The 20998-nt window shown below is 44.9% G+C and overlaps 1 protein-coding gene across 2 annotated transcripts in view; it reads right to left on the bottom strand.

The window, feature by feature from the left end:
• Nucleotides 1-1275: 1275 nt before the first annotated feature.
• The window catches only part of LOC123771694 (dimethylglycine dehydrogenase, mitochondrial), a 39872-nt gene continuing 20149 nt past the window's right edge, over nt 1276-20998 (bottom strand). Inside the window, exons 10-19 of one of the 2 annotated variants that reach the window (XM_045764346.2) lie at nt 18185-18384; nt 15623-15764; nt 13815-13955; nt 10528-10668; nt 8616-8778; nt 7659-7791; nt 6987-7120; nt 5683-5784; nt 5424-5558; nt 1276-2241 (exon numbers count right to left, since the gene is read on the bottom strand). In XM_045764346.2, the coding sequence (XP_045620302.2) occupies nt 2149-2241; nt 5424-5558; nt 5683-5784; nt 6987-7120; nt 7659-7791; nt 8616-8778; nt 10528-10668; nt 13815-13955; nt 15623-15764; nt 18185-18384 (1384 nt within the window). In that variant the 3' untranslated portion in view covers nt 1276-2148. The remainder of the gene's footprint in view (nt 2242-5423; nt 5559-5682; nt 5785-6986; nt 7121-7658; nt 7792-8615; nt 8779-10527; nt 10669-13814; nt 13956-15622; nt 15765-18184; nt 18385-20998) is intronic. The other variant, XM_045764357.2, reaches the window with a different exon arrangement.

The raw sequence follows: 20998 nt of genomic DNA, 5'->3' as shown, positions 1-20998 counted from the left end.
GACACATCCTTCTCATTGGGGGCCCCAAGGTCCCACAGGCTCCTTCACAGCCCCCTGCATCACGTGCTGGCATTATCCCTTGTCTTATTAGACTAGCGGAAAGGCTTGCAGGACCAGACAACCAGTGCTTTGTCAGTGAACTAAACGCATTATACATAGACAATGGCCTGGCCCCCATCATAGCCACTAGCGTAAATCTCACTGCCTCCTCTACCACTCCAGAGACTACCACCAGGACGACCATGCGGTCAACTTCAACACCGACTCCAGAACCGCCCATGACCCGGGCGACACAAACAGAGGTAATTCCCTCTCCAGCTCCCAACACTCCTACCATCACTATCTCAGCAGCCGCGCTAGCAGACGTGCTGTCTACAAACGATAACAGCACCACCAGCGCTCCTGAAAGAGCTACTACTACCAGTCAACGACACCTAAGCCTACCTAAGGCTGCGAGGCGAAAGACGAAAACGCCCACTACGGCGGTTACGGACTCCTCAGACGAGGAAATCATAGTAGAAGCTCCACCGCCGCATCACAAATACGACACCTACACGGTTCAAGACTTCCTCATGGAGGCCACGTCACCAAACTCCAACGACAGCACTACTCAGCCAAAGTCGCAGGCAAAGAAAAAACGGAAAACCTAGAGGTCTACACTAACCCCACCAGCTCCATAACTGGTATAGCCAGCCCTCCAGGCTGAAAACCATCATGAAGACCCCCATCCATCGCCAGATCTCTAGTATCAGCCACTGATACAGATAATGGCTCCAAAGAGCCCCCACTTACGGGCTCATCATAGCCCGTGTTACTGGAACTTATTGTTCTGAGTAACTGAATCTAAAACAACAACAACAACATCCGAGTACAGAGCCCTGTGGGACTCCAATGGCGACTTCCCGCCAATCTGAGGTCTCACCCCTCAGTATATGAGTGGGATTGGGTGGTTATAGATAGGAGCTGCCTCGTATGGGCCAATAGGCCTTCTGCAGTTACCTTTGTTCTTATGTTCGTAGGTTTCTGCACTCCATGACCGACAAGCTACTGAACGCCACTATAAAAACATATGTACCTTCACTTAAGCTTTATATATGTCTATGGTAAAGTATTTTAAATGAAGCTTATATTTCTATCTTTCTTAAGACATATAAAACATTTGCGTTTATTAACGAATTTACGTGAAATTAGCATTGATCTGACAGGACTGAGAGAATTGCTCTGTCGATCAGTCTGTGCGGGGGTCGGAGCTCGGTGATTATTAAAACACATGTATCTTCTTTAGAATTTTATATATATCTATGGTAAAGTATTTAAAATGAAGCTTATATTTCTATCTTCCTTAAGACATATAAAACATTTGTGTTTATTAACGAATTTACATGAAATAAGCATTGTTGTGAGAGAGAGTTGCTCCGTCGCTCGATCTGTGCGGGATCAGAGCTCGGCGATTATAAAAATACACGTATCTTCGCTTTAAATTCAAATATGCACATGGTAAGGTAGGAGGAAGTAGAAGGAGGAAATGTATATTTATCTCTCAGAATGTTTGGTAATATGTTTATTGGTTGTGATGTGTGTATATGTATGTATTAACACGTTGTACTGAACGGGGTGAGAATAGCTTGAGCTACCTCATCCCTTTGTGTGTATTTTACCTCAATAAACTTATTTCAATTTCAATTTCAATGGTAGGGTATTTAAAGATGAAGCTTATGTTTCTATTTGCAGTTTCTATAAGCATTGTTGTGAGATACTGATTTGATCTATGATAGTAGACAGTTAATAGTGAATGTCTTAGGAGTGTATAGTGAATAACATTTAATATGAATAACATCTCTCAAGGTCACTCTCAAAGTAACATCTCATCATATACACCCTAAAAGTACTTCTTTCATTATTTCATCAACATTATTTTACCTGGTAAGAAAGTAGAAAATACCTTTTACAAATGATTACAAAATGCTAAAAAGATATCAATCAGTTACAAAACTAATGCGATTACAAGAAAGTTTCCTGAAACGCATTTGAAAGATAAAGAAGCCAAACACAACTATGAAGATGCAGTATACTATCTTCAAGACATATTACTATCCACCTGCACTCCCGGAAACAGGTAATGGGGGATGATATTGAGGAGGAAGAGGATCACGGCTTGTGCTGCTGTGCTCGTGCGATGTGCGTCAACACTGGAGGCTCAGGCAGGACTGTGCCACTCTCTAGCTCACCCAACAGCTCAACCTACCAAAAAAAATCAATTTTATCATTTATGGTGTTATTATAAAACTTAAAAAAAAAATTATATGAAATAACTCACAGTTACATGCTGAGTATTTAAACTTGCTGAAGGTCTTATTTCGTTTATTGAAAATACACATGTATTAAGGTAATGTAATACACATGTATTAAGGTAATGTATAAAAAAAGACTCCAGTATTCATAAGATATACTTTGGTGAATTGTTTCTCACAGTGAAGACCAACAAAGTTATATCAATAAAACGAAAGCCCGAAACGCTGCGCGTACTAGTGGCTTTACAAGAATGTAAATACTGTACTATCCAATGTATTCTCACAAACCCAATGTACCTTCTTGTATATAAATAAATAAATAAATAAATAAATAAATAAATAAATAAATAAATAAATAAATAAATAAATAAATAAAATAAAATGCCCGTGTGTTTGTTTGTCTAAGAATGTAGGTCAGACACCTGAAGCAAGTTTCACCAAACTTTTCAAGATGACATATAGGTAGTAGGGGACTGTCATAAGCGGGTCGGGCCGGTTGCCTCCTCTTTAAATAAGTTTTGTCTTTTATTGTGAGTTCTATGAAGGATGAAATAGTGGTTTAATTTTCCAGATTTTGTTTTCAACAGCTTTTAGCTATTCATATAGTTTCAACAGTTTTAAACTGTTCACACTCCAGGACTTCGACCTTGGACTGTGTAGAACTGTGCGGCATCTGCTGTAATGGGAGCTCTCTATACATGAGAGAGGTTACCAAAAAGACTGTCACGTGCCGCGAAGATATAGAGAACAAGCTTTACATAAGAACATAAGAACAAAGGCAACTGCAGAAGGCCTATTGGCCCATACGAGGCAGCTCCAGGAGCTTTCCAATGGCATGTCTTCGTCCAGGAAAATGGTAACAGTTGTATGCGAAGGGAGAAGCTGAATAAGTATTGTTCGTAGGAGCTCACTGAAAAATGGGGCGCGTACTAAAAGAAGGACATGTTCCATGTGGCACAGGAGCTACACCGGTGTCTTGGCGTGGAGGGTCTTGTCACTGAGGAGGTAGTCAAACTTCTCGATGCAGTTCTTAGGTGTTGGTCATAGGAGGGTATTCTTCGGCACTCAGTATGTCTTGTCTGTTGGTGCAGAAGCTTCGATAACGGTGTATGTACTCACCTAATTGTGCTTTGTCTCTTTGGTCCCGCCTCTCAACTGTCAATCAACTGGTGTACAGATTCCTGAGCCTATTGGGCTCTATCATATCTACATTTGAAACTGTGTATGGAGTCAGCCTCCACCACATCACTGCCTAGTGCATTCCATTTATTAACTACTCTGACACTGAAAAATTCTTTCTAACGTCTCTGTAGCTCATCTGGACACTGGTAGCTCAAGGGGACACAAGTTTCCACCTGTGTCCCCTTGTTCGTGTCCCACCCGTGCTGAAGAGTTTGTCTTTGTCCACCCTGTCAATTCCCCTGAGAATTTTGTAGGTGGTTTCCATGTCTTCCCTTACTCTTCTGTTTTCCAGGAACGTGAGGTTCAGCTCCTTTAGCCTTTCCTCGTAGCTCATACCTCTCAGTTCCGGGACGAGCCTGGTGGCATACCGCTAAATCTTCTCTAACTTTGTCTTGTGTTTAACTAGGTATGGACTCCAGGCTGGAGCTGCATATTCCAGGATTGGTCTGACATAAGTGATATACAGGGTCCTGAACGATTCCTTACACAAGTTTCTAAAGGCAGTTCTTATGTTGGCCGGTCTAGCATATGCCGCTGATATCCTTTTGATGTGGGCCTCTGGGGAAAGGTTCGGTGTGATATCAACCCCCAGATCTTTCTCTCTGTTTGACTCTTGCAGGATTTCACCTCCCAGATGATACCTTGTGTTCAGCCTCCTGCTCCCTTCGCCTAATTTCATTACTTTACACTTTCCCGAGTTGAACTTTAGCAATATGTGTAGTACTAGTAGTACTTTAGTACTAAGTGTAGTACATAGCATTCATGTTAAGTATGGAGAGGAAGAAGGCGTACTGGGGATGCTTCTGCCATAGGAAGATAGTCTCAAGTTGGAGAAACAATTTCTCTGGTTCCACTAGGATGCACGCCAGCATCTTGGCGGAGACAGCCACATCGTGTTTATCACAAGTGTTTGGTCTGTTCTCTGCTGCTTGTAAGGGCTCTGTGTAGCATCAACTCTTAAGCTCACCAATGTAATATAAATGGCTTGAATACATACAAAAAGGTATAAACTCTTAATGTGGTGTCTAATTCTCAGATGGACATTGAGACACACAGAAACACACAAGAATATATACGATCTTGTCCAGTCCCATTCCCTGATCTTATCCCAATTTTGGAATACTTTGTGAGCCAGAATCAGGACATTGCAGGCTGTGTGATCTAGCTGGTGCCGAGTTCCGTGTTGAATGCAAGATGTTGAGTGGTTGTGATCATGTCCAAGGATACTCTTAATTCTGTGGCGCGGGTTCGATTCCCGCACGAGGCAGAAACAAATGGGCAAAGTTTCTTTCACGCTGAATGCCCCTGTTACCTAGCAGTAAATAGGTACCTGGGAGTTAGTCAGCTGTCACGGGCTGCTTCCTGGGAGTGGAGGCCTGGTCGAGGACCGGGCCGCGGGGACACTAAAGCCCCGAAATCATCTCAAGATAACTCAAGATGTTGGTTCTAGCAGTGACTCCTTGGTGTGGCTAGTTAAGACTGCTTAAACCGTTTTAAAGCTGGCCTTAAAGGTTATCAAGGGCATCACAATAGCTTACTGACCAGCCAGAAAGTACACTTTAGGCTTTGATATAGTTCAGAACTAAAGGAAACTCAAGGTATTTTCCATTTTATATATCAAGCCGCAGCAGCCATCCAGATGACCGCTGGTCGCCAACTGAACGAGAAGAAACTGTTTGGTCTGGTTATGACCAGTGGTAGCTGTGACCGCTGTTGTAGCCATTGTAGACCTGCTCCTACAACCACAACTCATCGGCTACACTACAGCAAGCTATGTAACAACGTAGTTGTACTTCAATAGTTTGCCTATAATTGATTGCCTTAAACTAGTCAGATTTCATACTGTAATACATAATTCACCCTAAGAACTCTGTTATGGAAAAATTATTGACAGTTTCAATACAGAATAAAAAATGTTATGGTACTAAAGAAGGGCAAGTTTTGCTGTACCTGTACTTGAGTGCCGGGAACGGCTAGATGTGGAGGAAGGTACACATATGCTAAAGGCTGACCAAGATGGTACGAAAAACATCCACTTGTGGTGTTACCAACAGCCTTACCACAGAGCCACACTGTCTCATCACCCTGAGACACAATATAAACATTATTACAGGTGCAATTATGAACTAAAATAGAAGCATTTATTATCTGCATTAATTGAATAAAATGTACAGAACAGCAATGGGTATAATAGCTGCTTAATACTCACATTTGGATCAACATCAGCGGAGTCTATTTTCACCTGCACCAGACGGCGTCGTGGTCTCTGCTTCAGTAACTCCTGCAAGGCTCCCCGTCCAACAAACTCACCCTAAAGTAATGACAACAAATGGAAGTTTGTTACTCATATTTACTCATTAGTCTCCGTGGTGCAGTGGTAAGACACTCGCCTGGCGTTCCGCGAGCGCTATGTCATGGGTTCGTATCCTGGCCGGGGAGGATTTACTGGGCGCAATTCCTTAACTGTAGCCTCTGTTTAACGCAACAGTAAAATGTGTACTTGGATGAAAAAACGATTCTTCGCGGCAGGGGATCGTATTCCAGGGACCATAGGATTAAGGACTTGCCCGAAACGCTACGCGTACTAGTGGCTGTACAAGAATGTAACAACTCTTGTATATATCTCAAAAAAAAAATATGTAGCTGTACCTGAGTATCCAATAATTACGTTTCTGCATGACAACTCTCCATCTGCATCGAGCTACACCTACAAGTGTAGGTGTCAGTCTCCGTGGTGTAGTGGTAAGACACTCGCCTGGCGTTCCGCGAGCGCTATGTCATGGGTTCGTATCCTGGCCGGGGAGGATTTACTGGGCGCAATTCCTTAACTGTAGCCTCTGTTTAACGCAACAGTAAAATGTGTACTTGGATGAAAAAACGATTCTTCGCGGCAGGGGATCGTATTCCAGGGACCATAGGATTAAGGACTTGCCCGAAACGCTACGCGTACTAGTGGCTGTACAAGAATGTAACAACTCTTGTATATATCTCAAAAAGAAAATATGTAGCTGTACCTGAGTATCCAATAATTACGTTTCTGCATGACAACTCTCCAGCTGCATCGAGCTACACCTACAAGTAATCTAGCACATGTTTACCACATGGGGTCTGCGTTAAGGTGAAAATATTTATAGAGATCACCAACCCAGAGTCGGGGGGGGGGGGGGGGAGTCAGTGGCTGAGCGGACAGAACACTGGACTCGTGATCCTGTGGTCCCGGGTTCGAACCCAGGCGCCGGCGAGAAACGATGGGCAGAGTTTCTTTCACCCTATATCCCTGTTACCTAGCAGTAAAACAGGTACCTGGGTGTTAGTCAGCTGTCACGGGCTGCTTCCTGGGGGTGGTGGCCTGGTCGTGGACCGGGCCGCGGGGACACTAAAAGCCCCGAAATCATCTCAAGATAACCTCAAGATAACCCATTCATTCCGCTGTACTATGCTGCGTCTGGCTTTTGATTAGTTATTGGACTCATCATCAAATTAAATTAAATAATAAATTATAAAACCATTTACCTTATTCATGTCAACAAAGTTCATGAGTCCAGCATCAATTATGGTGGTGTCCATGTTCATCTCGGCGCCCCACATCTTGAAGCCCTTCTCCAGGCGAAGCACATTGAGCGCCAGGGTACCGAAGTCCCCCACACCTGCCACACCATTTTTTATGACAAAATATTGTGCTGCATTGCTGTACGTATGGTGAACTATTGTAATTATGATGCACTACTTATGGGATTAGAATGAGAATAAACCAAAAGGTTTGTGTTGATTCTTACGCACCATTGGGGGTATGGTTCTGAAAAGTCTGTCTAGTCTTTCGTATCTTAGGGGGGGTATATTTCCACAAGGTCTGCATTGCCCTACACATTATTGGATATGTTTCCATAAGGTCTGCATAGTCCTACTCATGTTATGCTTAATGCTCATTCGTTTACTTACAACTGACTTATTAATAATTTTCACCATATTATGCATTTGTATATGAGTTTCGTACACTTAATAAAGTATACTTGGCCTCTTGTAAAAACTCCCAAACTAATTTTACCTTTGAGAAATCTGTCACTCCCAAGTTGTGAGCTCACAAATGGTATCTGAGCTATCCAAGCAATCAGAACAAATTCACCAGGAAAAATAAATAGCAAAATAAATGTTGACAGTTTGCCACTATAACTGTCAGTTGCTCACCAAACTGGTGGCCGTGGTGATGCAGAGCTTGGTAGAGCCCAGCAGTGTGAGAGCGCGGGTGGTAGAGCTCCCAGCCCAGCTCCCCAGTGTAGGAGAGTCGTAGAGCGGTCGTCTTCACCCCGGCCAGTGTCACCTGTCACAAGGAAATAAGTCATTATCAAAAGTAGGGGTCCAAGCCCCGACGACTACAATATTTGTCGTTCCCGACTTGGACGTCGCCCTCACAACTGGGGATCCCGTGTTCGATTCCCGGGCGGGACAGAATTGGTTGGGCACGTTTTCTTTCACCTAATGCATTTGTTTACCTAACTAAGAGAGGTTGTGATGACAAAGGTCAGGTTGAAGAGCTAATGCTGACTAAGGTCGTGTGAAGTGAGGCCATGTTAATAAGAGTGAATTAAGACATTGTGAATGTAGGGGAGGAAGAGTAGAGGAAAGGCTTAGTTTCGAGCGCTGAAGCGAGCACTCGAACGCTGCCAGCGAGCAGTGTGGGCATCACACAGCGAGTGTTCACTCCTGGTCACCATCATGTGCCTCTTTGTATCAACAACGCACAAGAATTACTATATAAACTATTGCCAGTAGCTGCAAATAGTTTATATAATGGGAAAGGATGATGGAGGTCTCATTAGTGGTAAAACAAAGCGGGACCTTACACTGTGTGTGTGAAACAGCCGACATGTTGACCTTGAAATGATAGCACAGTGTTGTGGTGTTAACCTGATGTGACACCTCTTCTATTGTCTCTAGTCTTAGAATTTGTGTTATCTCTGCATGGGCGATTACTATCCCACCCCACTAAAGTGGAATAGTAAATAACATTAATTTAACGTACCCCCAACTGTATATAATGTAGCGAGTAGATTATCCCAATAATATACTCGCTCCAAATGCATTGTTAACCGTTACAATAATTTTAATCAGTAGACTGAGACAAAATGGTACAACAATTCTTACTTCCTTGCATGAGAAGAAGGGAAAGTCTTCCTTGAACGCTGGTGACAGACTGGCAAGGATCTCCCTGGAATTTGGCCCGGCGACACTGAGGCAGCCCAAGTCTTCTGTGACATTGGTGAAGCTCACCTTCCAGTCTTCCAGCCGGGCCTGCTCCTTCAACCACCTGCCGGGTGATGGGTGTTTATTGTCGTTCTTGTTTTACTCTCGTGTCTCCTGTTACTATGTCAACATGCTTACCTTTACACTACAACTCTTGAATTTACCTAAAAGTCAATATCAAAATGTTTTACTCTCGTGTCTCCTGTTACTATGTCAACATGCTTACCTTTACACTACAACTCTTGAACTTACCTAAAAGTCAATATCAAAATGTTTCTGTGAATAATTCCATTTCTCCCACATTACCCATCAACATTGGTGTTCCTCAGGGCAGCATACTTGGCCCTCTCCTCTTTCTCATCTATATTAATGACCTTCCAAATGCCTCTCAACACCTCAAACCAATTTTATTTGCTGATGACACAACCTTCATTTTCTCCAGTCTGAACCCCTCTTACTCTGGATGGTACTGTAAATACTGAACTAAATAAAGTCCATCTTTGGCTAACTGCTAACAAACTCATCTTTAACATTTACAAAATCTTCTATATTTTGTTTGGTAATAAATCTTTAGCTCAAATTAATCTAAGAATAAACAGTATCCAAATTAGTAACAAAGTAGATGGTAAATTCTTTGGTGTCTTCATCGATAACAAGCCGAATTTCCAGGGACACATTCTAAATATAGTAAAAAAAAGTTTCTAAAACTGTTGGCATTCTTTCTAAGATCAGATATTATGTACCTTTGCCTGCCCTGGTGATACTCTATTACTCTCTCATCTATCCTTATCTAAAAAAAAGTCTCCGTGGTGTAGTGGTAAAACGCTCACCTGGCGTTCCGCGAGCGCTTTGTCATGGGTTCGTATCCTGGCCGGGTAGAATTTACTGGACGCAAATCCTTAACTGTAGCCTCTGTTTAACCCAACAATAATATGGGAACTAAAATGGGAATCGTATTCCAAGGAACATAAGATTAAGGACTTGCCTGAAACGCTACACGTACTAGTGGCTAAATTATTATTATATCTAAAAAAAAAAATTATGGTATTTGTGCTTGGGGTTCTACTACACAAAATCACCAACGTCCTCTAATTATTCAACACAAAGCTGCTATTAGAACAATATCAAACTCTGGCCCCAGACAGCACTTGGTACCCTTACTTAAATCTTTGAATATGTTAGATAATAAGTCACTGCACATCTTCTCAAATGTACTCTATATATTTAAAACTCTGAACTGTAATGCCAATCCTGACCTTAAACGCTTTCTAGACGGTTGAAACAGAACCCATGGGCATCACACCAGAAACAAGTACCTATTTGATATTCCAAGAGTGCACCTTAACCAAACTAGAAATGCTTTGCAAATCAAGGGACCCAGAATGTGGAATGACCTTCCAAATCATGTCAAAGGCTGTACCTCTCTCAACCAATTTAAGAGAAAAACTAAGTACTACTTAATAAACTCCATGTAACCTACCTTACCCCCCTAAATGTCAACCCCATATCTTGCTATTTTCAAACAATACTGTTTGTTGACCAATTTGTTTGCTGATTTCTGCGATGTCTTCCCCTTCCCCTTTTCAACTCAATTTATACTTTAATCTCAATTAGTATTAAGTTCGGATGGTTGAGTGGAGGGAGGGAGGGGAAGAGGGGAAGAGACAGACAGACAGACAGAGAAAGAGAGAGAGAGAGAGAGAGAGAGAGAGAGAGAGAGAGAGAGAGAGAGAGAGAGAGAGAGAGAGAGAGAGAGAGAGAGAGAGAGAGAGAGAGAAGAGAAGAGAGAGAGATACAGTAATCAGAGACACACCTGAGATCATGGAGCTCGACTCCTGAGCCAGTAATCACGAGGAAGGTGTTGTCGCTGGTCCTGGTCACTGTGAGCTCGGCGTACACTCGCCCAGTAGGGGAGAGCAGGTGGGTGATCACGGTCCGACCCACCTGTGGTACACTGAAGTACACTTTTATTAGTACACTCAAGTACCCAAATATTAGTACGCAAGAATATCAACCCGTCTTATTTCATATTAAGAATGCGCTGTACTTTTCTAACAATAGATTATGCATGACAGTACATTCATACACAATGAAAATGTATTAATTTATTTTAAGTACAGTTCTGGGAAGCTTACAAAGATATATTAGTCTCATGTTCTTAGTTGTCACTTGCAAACATTTTGCAATTTGTTAGAAATCAAATTTGTCACAAATTATTTTATAAGATGAGTGTAATTGGCATAACAAATTTAAAAACGGACTATTTACTATCAATATTGTGAACAATGTATAGTTTTGCCAGAAAAGTTGCCCACAGTGACGTTACTGCTTGGTGTGAATGTTGTGTGTCGCAGATGTTGTATGTCGTGTGTGTGTGTGTGTTGTATGTCGCAGATGTTGTATGTCGTGTGTGTGTGTGTGTGTGTGTGTTGTATGTCGCAGATGTTGTATGTCGTGTGTGTGTGTGTGTGTGTTGTGTGTCGCAGATGTTGTATGTCGTGTGTGTGTGTGTGTGTGTTGTGTGTCGCAAATGTTGTATGTCGTGTGTGTGTGTGTGTGTGTGTTGTATGTCGCAAATGTTGTATGTCGTGTGTGTGTGTGTGTTGTGTGTCGCAAATGTTGTATGTCGTGTGTGTGTGTGTGTGTGTTGTATGTCGCAGATGTTGTATGTCGTGTGTGTGTGTGTGTGTGTTGTATGTCGCAAATGTTGTATGTCGTGTGTGTGCGTGTGTGTGTTGTATGTCGCAAATGTTGTATGTCGTGTGTGTGTGTGTGTGTTGTATGTCGCAGATGTTGTATGTCGTGTGTGTGTGTGTGTGTGTTGTATGTCGCAAATGTTGTATGTCGTGTGTGTGTGTGTGTGTGTGTTGTATGTCGCAAATGTTGTATGTCGTGTGTGTGCGTGTGTTGTGTGTCGCAGATGTTGTATGTCGTGTGTGTGTGTGTGTTGTATGTCGCAGATGTTGTATGTCGTGTGTGTGTGTGTGTTGTATGTCGCAGATGTTGTATGTCGCAGATGTTGTATGTCGTGTGTGTGTGTGTTGTATGTCGCAGATGTTGTATGTCGTGTGTGTGTGTGTGTGTGTGTTGTATGTCGCAGATGTTGTATGTCGTGTGTGTGTGTGTGTTGTATGTCGCAAATGTTGTATGTCGTGTGTGTGCGTGTGTTGTATGTCGCAAATGTTGTATGTCGTGTGTGTGCGTGTGTTGTATGTCGCAGATGTTGTATGTCGTGTGTGTGTGTGTTGTATGTCGCAGATGTTGTATGTCGTGTGTGTGTGTGTTGTATGTCGCAGATGTTGTATGTCGTGTGTGTGTGTGTGTGTGTGTTGTATGTCGCAGATGTTGTATGTCGTGTGTGTGTGTGTGTGTGTGTGTTGTATGTCGCAGATGTTGTATGTCGTGTGTGTGTGTGTGTTGTATGTCGCAGATGTTGTATGTCGTGTGTGTGTGTGTTGTATGTCGCAGATGTTGTATGTCGCAGATGTTGTATGTCGTGTGTGTGTGTGTGTTGTATGTCGCAGATGTTGTATGTCGCAGATGTTGTATGTCGTGTGTGTGTGTGTTGTATGTCGCAGATGTTGTATGTCGTGTGTGTGTACTTACGTATCTTTTCTTATCTACCACTGCCTCTGGGGAAGTGAGGACTTCCTCTTCATATACTGTCCACTGGCTTTGGTGTACCTGTTGCCTTATAATTTAACTATCCCGGCGTTCAAATTCTTTGTCGAATCTGGCTTAACGTTGTGGATGGAGGTGATTTTCACAGCTTCTTTTCCTAGAGCATTGCACCTGTTGACCAGCCGTACAGGATACGAGTATTTCCTTACACTTCTTCGACTCATCTGCGTGTTTAGCTTCCACCCGTGTCCACTTGTCCTTTCTTTCAGTTTGAAGAGGTTGTCCCCTCTATTCCCCCCTCAGTATCTTGTATGTTGTGATTATATCCTCTCCGTTTCTTTACATCATAGTTTAACCTTCTTAGTACTGGCAGGAATCTTGTTACAAACCTATGTACTTTTTATATTTTGTTATTGTTCTTCACAATGTTCTATGCCGGTACTCTATATTCCAGTACTGGTCTAATAACTGGTGTGTAGATTATCTTGAAAGAGACCTAATTTAAGTTTCTAAACTTTGTTCTAATGTTCGCCAGTGTCCCATATGCTGTCGATGTTCTCCTGTTCATGTGTGCCTCCGCTGTTAGTGTTGGAATTATATCCACTCCCAAGTCTTTCTGCTTTTTTCCGATTCCTGTAGTTGCCCTCCCCCTTATGGTGCAAAAACCTCCTCGTCTCCTTTCTTTACCAACTTCAATACCTTACACTTGTTGGGATTGAATCCCAGCATTCATAAGCTTGCCACTCTAGAAATTTGCTAATGTTCTACTTATAACTTCCTGCAGTCATCCTCTGTCTTTACATTCCTCATCATCTTTGTTTCATCTGTAAACATTGACATGCATGACCCATCGACTACCTCAGGTAGGTCGTTACATTTGGACCAGTAGTGGTCCCAGGATCCAACCTTGTGGGGACCACACTTGTTACATTTTTCAAGCTCGAAACCTACTCTTTGTCTATGACTCTTTGCTTTTTGTGTTTCAGAAAGCATGTATGTGTTGCCTGTCGTGAGTGTTGGATGTCACGGGTCTTAGTTAAACAAAAATAAAGGGTACAAGGCGGTATGAAGCGTCGACTCTTTCTTATAATTTTATATGATGATGAAGAGATCATCAAGGCAAATAGGGGGGACCATCGACAGGCCGCCGGCTTCCTGTCCTCGTCGAGGCATACGTCGAGGTAAATTTAGGTATACTATGTGGGTTGGGTTTACATGTGTGGGTATGCAGACGATGAGTCACAATAACGTGACTGAAGATATGAGGACCAAGCCACACATCGTAAGATGGAGAAACAACGTCGTTTCGGTCCGTCTTGAACCATTATCAAGTCCTGTGAGTGTAGGGTTCGAAACGTCTTCGTTTCTCCATCTTCTGATGTGTAGTTTGGTCATCATATGTGAGTAGCGTTTACGTGTGTGGGTTGGGATGTTTGAGCCATTGTGATCTATTCTCTGCATCAGTAAGGTATACTTCACCGGTTGGCCGTGACGTAGTGGACAAATGCAGCAGCCTGAGGTCCCTCGACAATTATCTTAGCAAAAGGCGTGAGGTCAATAATCCCCGCTGAGGTCATCACCAAGTTTACTTCTCTCCCAACTGCCTCGTGCCAATTTGTTCTGGAAATATATTTGCTCTTTAGTCATCATCTCTAAACACTCCAGCCTTCACATTTCCCTGGATGCGGGTTCTGGGACAAGTGATTTCAAGAGACATTAGGGAAAACAAGTTTTCTGATCATCTTGGTGGAGTAGGGAATGTATTACTGGACTGAACACATGGACCCCACCACTGAACACATTGACCACCACCACTGAACACATGGACCCCACCACTGAACACATTGACCACCACCACTGAACACATGGACCCCACCATTGAACAAATGATCTGGACACATCAGTCCCACCACTGGACTGAACACATGGACTGGAATGGACCCCACCCCACCCACAGAACTACCGAGGGTGGGGTAGGGAAATATAACCATGAGGAGGCCAAGTGACTTGGATAACGGAGTGTCCCTACAGCTGTAGCATTGACTTGATATCGTCATGGATATCACTAAGGACCCTGCCCTAACAGCGAGAAGCTGCGGGAGAACTGCCGACACTAAGCATTCATACACATATTTTTGGAGATCCTATTTAGAATCTCATCAATTCGTAAGAGAGCAGCTAGGTGATCAGCCTTTTCCTTCAGACTGGGCTTCAGCCACACGCGTGCCTGGCCGATGGGAATGGAATGAAACATTCAAGTCAACTGAGTGAAGGTGAACATGCAGGTGAACATGCAGGTAAACATGCAGGTGAACATGCAGGTGAACATGCAGGTGAACATCATCAAGGACTGCGAGTTCGTCTGAAAAAGAGAGATCAAAATATTGGGCCTAAGTAGGTGGACCATGATATGAAACGTACTAGTATTCTAAGGAATGGGGCAAGACAGAATATAATGTATGGGGCCAAGGACGCCCAGGCCACGGAAGCGTCAGGAAAGGTCGACGATGGAGAAGAGGAGCCGGGACCTGGGGAGGTCATGGCCTAACACAAGAAGCTCCCCCCCCCCCCGGGACCTGGCCAGATCATGGCATAAAACAAGAGCTTCCTCTCGGAAGTTGAGGAAACCAATCTTCAAGAATGGCTTGATTCGAAGGCCTGGTCGCCTGCCATATAAGTCTGAGATGAAGGAATGAAGGATGTGACTAAAAGGAGGTAACTTTCTGGGAAAGTGGTACTAAAGGCTAAGGAATACCACCTACCAGGGCCATCATGCACTGTCGCAGGACAGGGTGCATCGTCTCAACTAACACTCTCTCTTTTCAACAGCGAAGACCTACTATTTTATACATTCGCCCACACTGGTGCAAAAATCCCCTCTCCCCTTTTACTCTCGTCTAGACGCCCAAATTCATCTACGCAGGGCGGCCCATCATAGAAGATCCCTCTGTCAGGTGGTTCGGTAATCTGCTCAAGTGACTGAAGTCTGTATGTGTCTTAGCCCGTACGCCAGCTCATCAAGTTGGAACAGAACAGAAGCAACCTGTACGTATCCAAGAAGATACAGGTATAGGAGCCCCTCTATGTGTCTTAGCCCGTGCGCCAGCTCATCAAGTTGGAACAGAACAGAAGCAACCTGTTCCTATCCAAGAAGATACAGGTATAGGAGCCCCTCTCGCCATGACAAGGCGACATCCACGAGATGGAGGTTGTTTAATATCTTCATGTTAAGTGTCATATTTAAATAATCTCATTATTTTTTAATAATATATACAGCCTATAATTACCTTCTAAAACTGGGGCAGTACTGCGGTGTTTCTCCAGGAGAAGCGAACCAAGCAGGCTGCTCCCATCCGCTGTGGATCTGCATGCAAGCTCCACGACTCTCCAGGATGTCATGAGCCCCCGACACCCTGCTTGTGGGTCGACCTGTAGTATACAATATCATGAGCCCCCGACACCCTGCTTGTGGGTCGACCTATAGTATACAATATCATGAGCCCCCGACACCCTGCTTGTGGGTCGACCTATAGTATACAATATCATGAGCCCCCGACACCCTGCTTGTGGGTCGACCTGTAGTATACAATATCATGAGCCCCCGACACCCTGCTTGTGGGTCGACCTGTAGTATACAATATCATGAGCCCCCGACACCCTGCTTGTGGGTCGACCTATAGTATACAATATCATGAGCCCTTGACACCATCCTTGTAGGTTGACTTCTGTTAAACAATATTGTTTACAGTGTGCTCCACTCCAACGGACTAATTGAGATCGACCTCATCCGTTCCATCCCAACTTCCGTTGCATCTGGAGTCAGGACAGCCTTGACCATTTTCAAGAACAATAATGATTTCTTTGACCGGAGCAATACAACATTTAATAATTCATATGTAGACTAGGAGTCACAATAACGTGGTTGAAATATGTTGACCAAACCACACACCAGAAAGTGAAGGGACGACGACGTTTCGGTCCGTCCTGGACCATTCTCAAGTCGATTGTGTCGATTTAATAATTCACATTTTAACAAAATTCTTTATATCAGTCTCATGCTATAATACACTTGCCATCACAGATGGAGGGACAGGTAAATACCTATCCATGGATAGAAGGCAGGCTGCCACTTGCTCTCTCCAGAGCACAAATAATTTTAAGTAAAAGCTTGTAATACAGGAATGTAATATGCTTTTATAGATATTGTTAAAAAAAAAAACTAATTGGGACTTTCAATATAGAAACAGCAGTTCTGATTTATTCCCCTCCGTTTCCCTACGAGTAAATTCTTGGATATTCCACCGCAAACAAATGTTTAGTGGATACCGTGGGGTGATTGCGAGGATCAACGTCCCCGCGGCCCGGTCTCTGACCAGGCCTCTTAATGTTACACAAGACTACCCACACACCGCTCTTGTGCCAGGTAAGGCCATTACGGGCTCCCATAGCCCGTGCTACTTGCCCCGCTCCTGTGTCAGGTAAGTTACGGGCTCACCATAGCCCGTGCTACTTGGAACTTGTTCCGAGTAACTGAATCTATAACAACAACAACATACAAGACTATCGATTACCTTCTCCATATCTAGGAACGGCCGGAAATGAGAAAGGTGTACCTGACGCCGCCTGGCGGGGGTGTGGCGGGGCCTGGCGGGGGTGTGGCGGGGCCTGGCGGGGGTGTGGCGGGGCCTGGCGGGGGCCTGGCACCGCCTGGCGGGGGTGTGGCGGGGCCTGGCGAGGCCTGGCGAGGCCTGGCGCCGCCTGGCGGGGGCCTGGCGGGGGCCTGGCACCGCCTGGCGGGGGTGTAGCGGGGCCTGGCGGGGGCCTGGCGAGGCCTGGTGGGGCCTGGTGCCGCCTGACGGGGACCTGGCGAGGCCTGGCGTCGCCTGGCGGGGACCTGACCAGAGGGCGTTCATGGTCATCGTGATACACACAATGAGAAGTATACCACGCTGCTCGTAGATATACACTTTAGTACCGAATTATATTGAGGATTGAAGTATACTTGCTGGATGGTCAGTACGCTACTGTGGTGACCTTAATAACTCTCACGGTTCATAGGCCTGAAGATCAACACCGAACCAAAAACCTCGTCGAAATTTCAGCGCAGCCGTCCATGAGAGACTAATATTGTACCACCCGTGGTAACTCCGGGGGGGGGGGGGAGGGGCTCGGAGGAATTTTTGGTATCAGTACAGTCTTGCTTTTGGCAAATGGCAGAAGCTCTACTTAACTACTGTCAATGTTATTATAGCTAATATTATGTCTCTGCGAAACAAATTTTTTTAGCGGGATAAATAAACCAATTAAGGAAAGATAATTTAGTATGGATGGTTCTCATACACTAATGAAGTACCCAAGTGAACCACAAAGACATTTGAAAAAATTTGTAAGGATCATAGTAGGGAATGCAGAGAATGGCCTTAGAAGTGAGCTGGTGGAGACACGCTCCTTGTAGTTTGAAACGTCGGTATCGTAGGAATGTAGTAAACACTTGATTAAAAGTTGAGAGATGGGGTCAAAGAATCGAGCTCAACCCTCACAAACAAAGTTAGATGAGTACAAATAAGCGAAACTAACGGGTAAAGAAGTACTTCAATTTACTATTAACACTGTACAGACACTAAATTTCAAATCAAATTTTATACCCATTTAGCCTACTATTATGTGAACTATATGTTCCTGTGTGTTATTAAATGGCGAGTGCATCAAAACAAATTAGATTAACATGTGATTATATACATTGACAAAAATATGCATTACAGATGACTCAGATGAATCAGAAGTTGCTTCAGTTTTGTCATGGAAAATATTGACTAGGCTTCAACCCGTTAAAACAAATAATGTCTTACCAGCATATCTCTCTTCGTGTGGGAATGTAAGTGCATTATTCATGCCGTAGCTCTCCCTGGCCTTCGCCAGAACATACTCATTACTCGTCCAGGAGCCAAACCTGAGAGGGTCACACTCGGTCAACTCAAACGGTGGCTCCCCCTTCATGATCCAGTCTGCGAGGTACTTACCTATCCCACCGCCGTGTATAATACCATACCTATCGAGAGGGGGGAGAAGAATAACTTTCATGATAAAGATTCTAAAGTATGTTATGTTTCATGAAAAATACAAAAATGATTCAATATTATAGAAAGTGGGCAATCTTACAGGGCTTGACTTATCTAAAGTCACATAATATATTTCATGTTTTAGCCCACAGTGCTCTGTATTTCAGACAAGACTGAATCTAATACATAAACAAATACCTGTTATGAGAAAATCATTGGAACAAGATGTGGATCTATTTTGAGGTTATCTTAAGATGATTTCGGGGCTTAGCGTCCTCACGGCCAGGTCCTCGACCAGGCCTCCATTTTGTTACACACCCCCAGGAAGCAGCCCGCAGCAGCTGTCTAACTCCCAGGTACCTATTTACTGTTAGGTGAGCAGGTGCATCAGGGTAAAAGAAACTCTGCCCATCTGTTTCCGCCTCCGCCGGAGATCGAATCCGGAACCTTAAGACTAAAAATCCCGAGCCCTGTCCACTCAGCTGTCAGGCCCCGTCGTGGGATCAAACGTGCGATCGAACCAGCATCCTGTAACACCAGATATGCGCCATAACCCCAGGTCACCATTTGCTAAAGGATATTAAACCTGGAATCCTACCGAGTCCACTAGGCAGTTTGAAGACACCGAGCTGGTGCCCAACCAGGTGCCTCCAGACTTCCTAGTGGACTCCTTAAGGTCCCAGGTTTAATAGCCTTTAGCATATGGTGATCTAGGGTTACGGTGCGCGTCTGGTAGGACCCAGAACGCTGGTCCGATTCCCCATCCAGCTCTAATTATTTCCTCGTAGATGTATGACACAAGGAAGTCACAATAATGTGATATGAGTTATATTATTGACAATAATACTATCTGGAATGCAGGAACGCCCAAGATTAGAATATTATTCATCGCAGACTCAATATATAATGTATTACAAAAACGGGTGAAATGACGAAACATTATTTTGTTAAAGTTTTAAAAGTAGCGAATCCTTTGAAGGCAAGATTTTATCGTGTATATTACACAAGGGAAAAATTCCAGTGTGAGCCCTCCTGCGTACACTGCCGAGATGGTCACTCTTCACTGTGTATACTCATCATGTAGTGGGACTCATCATCATGTGACTGGACTCATCATCATGTGACGGGACTCACCATCATGTGACGGGACTCACCATCATGTGACGGGCCTCACCACCATGTGACGGGACTCACCATTATGTAACGAGACTTACTATCATGTAGTGGGACTCGTCAACATGTGACGGGACTCATCATTATGTGACGGGTCTCACCATCATATAGTGGGACTCATCATCATGTGACAGGACTCACCATCATGTGACGGGACTCACCACCATGTGACGGGACTCACCATCATGTGACGGGACTCGCCACCATGTGACGGAACTCACCATCATGTAACGGGACTCACCATCATGTGACGGGCCTCACCATCATGTGACAGGTCTCACCACCATGTGACGGGCCTCACCACCATGTGACGGGACTCACCATCATATGACGGGACTCACAATCCTCAAATGTCACCCTTCCTATGACACGAACGCCACTAATGACTCGCTTGTCTCCCTGGACTCAACAAACTGTTGTCTACCGGAGTCAACTGCTGGCAGCCGTGGAGTGAGGACGTCTTGCCGACCCTCCCTGGCCTCCCGTACGGTACGAAGGGCGTACGTTGCCGTTGCCGGGTGATGCCGGCTCTGTGGCGATTTCGGATCGTAGTGGTGCCCTGACTTATGTCAGTGTCAATGGAGCACCCCTGGAGTTCCCTGAAGACCTCCTTCGGCGTTACTTCGGGAGGTATGGTGCTGTTGTCAGCGTACGGGTGAACACGCTCTCCTCGGGGAGATATGCTGGGAGGCGGACGAACATTCGTACCTTGAGTATGCGCCTGCGGTCGGATATACCGTCTTCTATCCGGCTGATGGGTTACTACGTCCGGGTGTATTATGCCTGGCAGCCCCGTACCTGTTTCCGGTGTAGCCTGTTGGGGCATCAGGCTGCCGGGTGCTCTGACGCCCCAGCTGCTCCTGTCAACTTGTTCCGGGAAGAGGATTTCTCGCCGCTTCCTCTGGAGGAGGACTCCGGGAATGAGGCGGTGGCAGTCCCATTAGCTGCTGCGGCTCCCCCCTGCGTCGCCCGACATGCCTCCGGTTGTTCCTGTCCCTCCTCCAAGGTATTGCTGTGCCGTTGGATGATCTCCCTGCTCCTGTCACTGTCCCCGCTGCTCCCGTGGGCCTTCCTGGTGCTCACTGTGGGGCGTCGCCGTCTTCTCCCTCGTCTTCGGCTGCTGCGCCTGGCCCTGTGTCCTTGCCTCGGGACCCGTCTGTGCTGGGTGCTGGGGTGGCGGCGGGGCGTCCTGCTGTGTGTGACCCGGTTCCCCCTGTGGTAGAGGCTGCTGCCGTTCTGCGTCGGGCGTCGGTTCGTCCGGTTGATGGTACCTGTGTTTCTGGGTCCGCTTCAGGCTCTGACGATATCCGGCCAGAGCCCAAACGTTCCCAGCGTTCGTCTTCTGCCTGGGCCAATGTTGGGGATTTCAGTGACTGTGGGTCTTCGGGTGTTGACGGTGTGGTTCCCTGCATGTGGGGACGAGTGGCGGTC

The sequence above is a fragment of the Procambarus clarkii genome, chromosome 14, assembly GCF_040958095.1.
Source record: "Procambarus clarkii isolate CNS0578487 chromosome 14, FALCON_Pclarkii_2.0, whole genome shotgun sequence".
Classification (NCBI taxonomy): Eukaryota; Metazoa; Arthropoda; class Malacostraca; order Decapoda; family Cambaridae; genus Procambarus; species Procambarus clarkii.
Note: the sequence above shows the minus strand (reverse complement) of the source record. Positions and strands in the feature narration are given on the sequence as shown.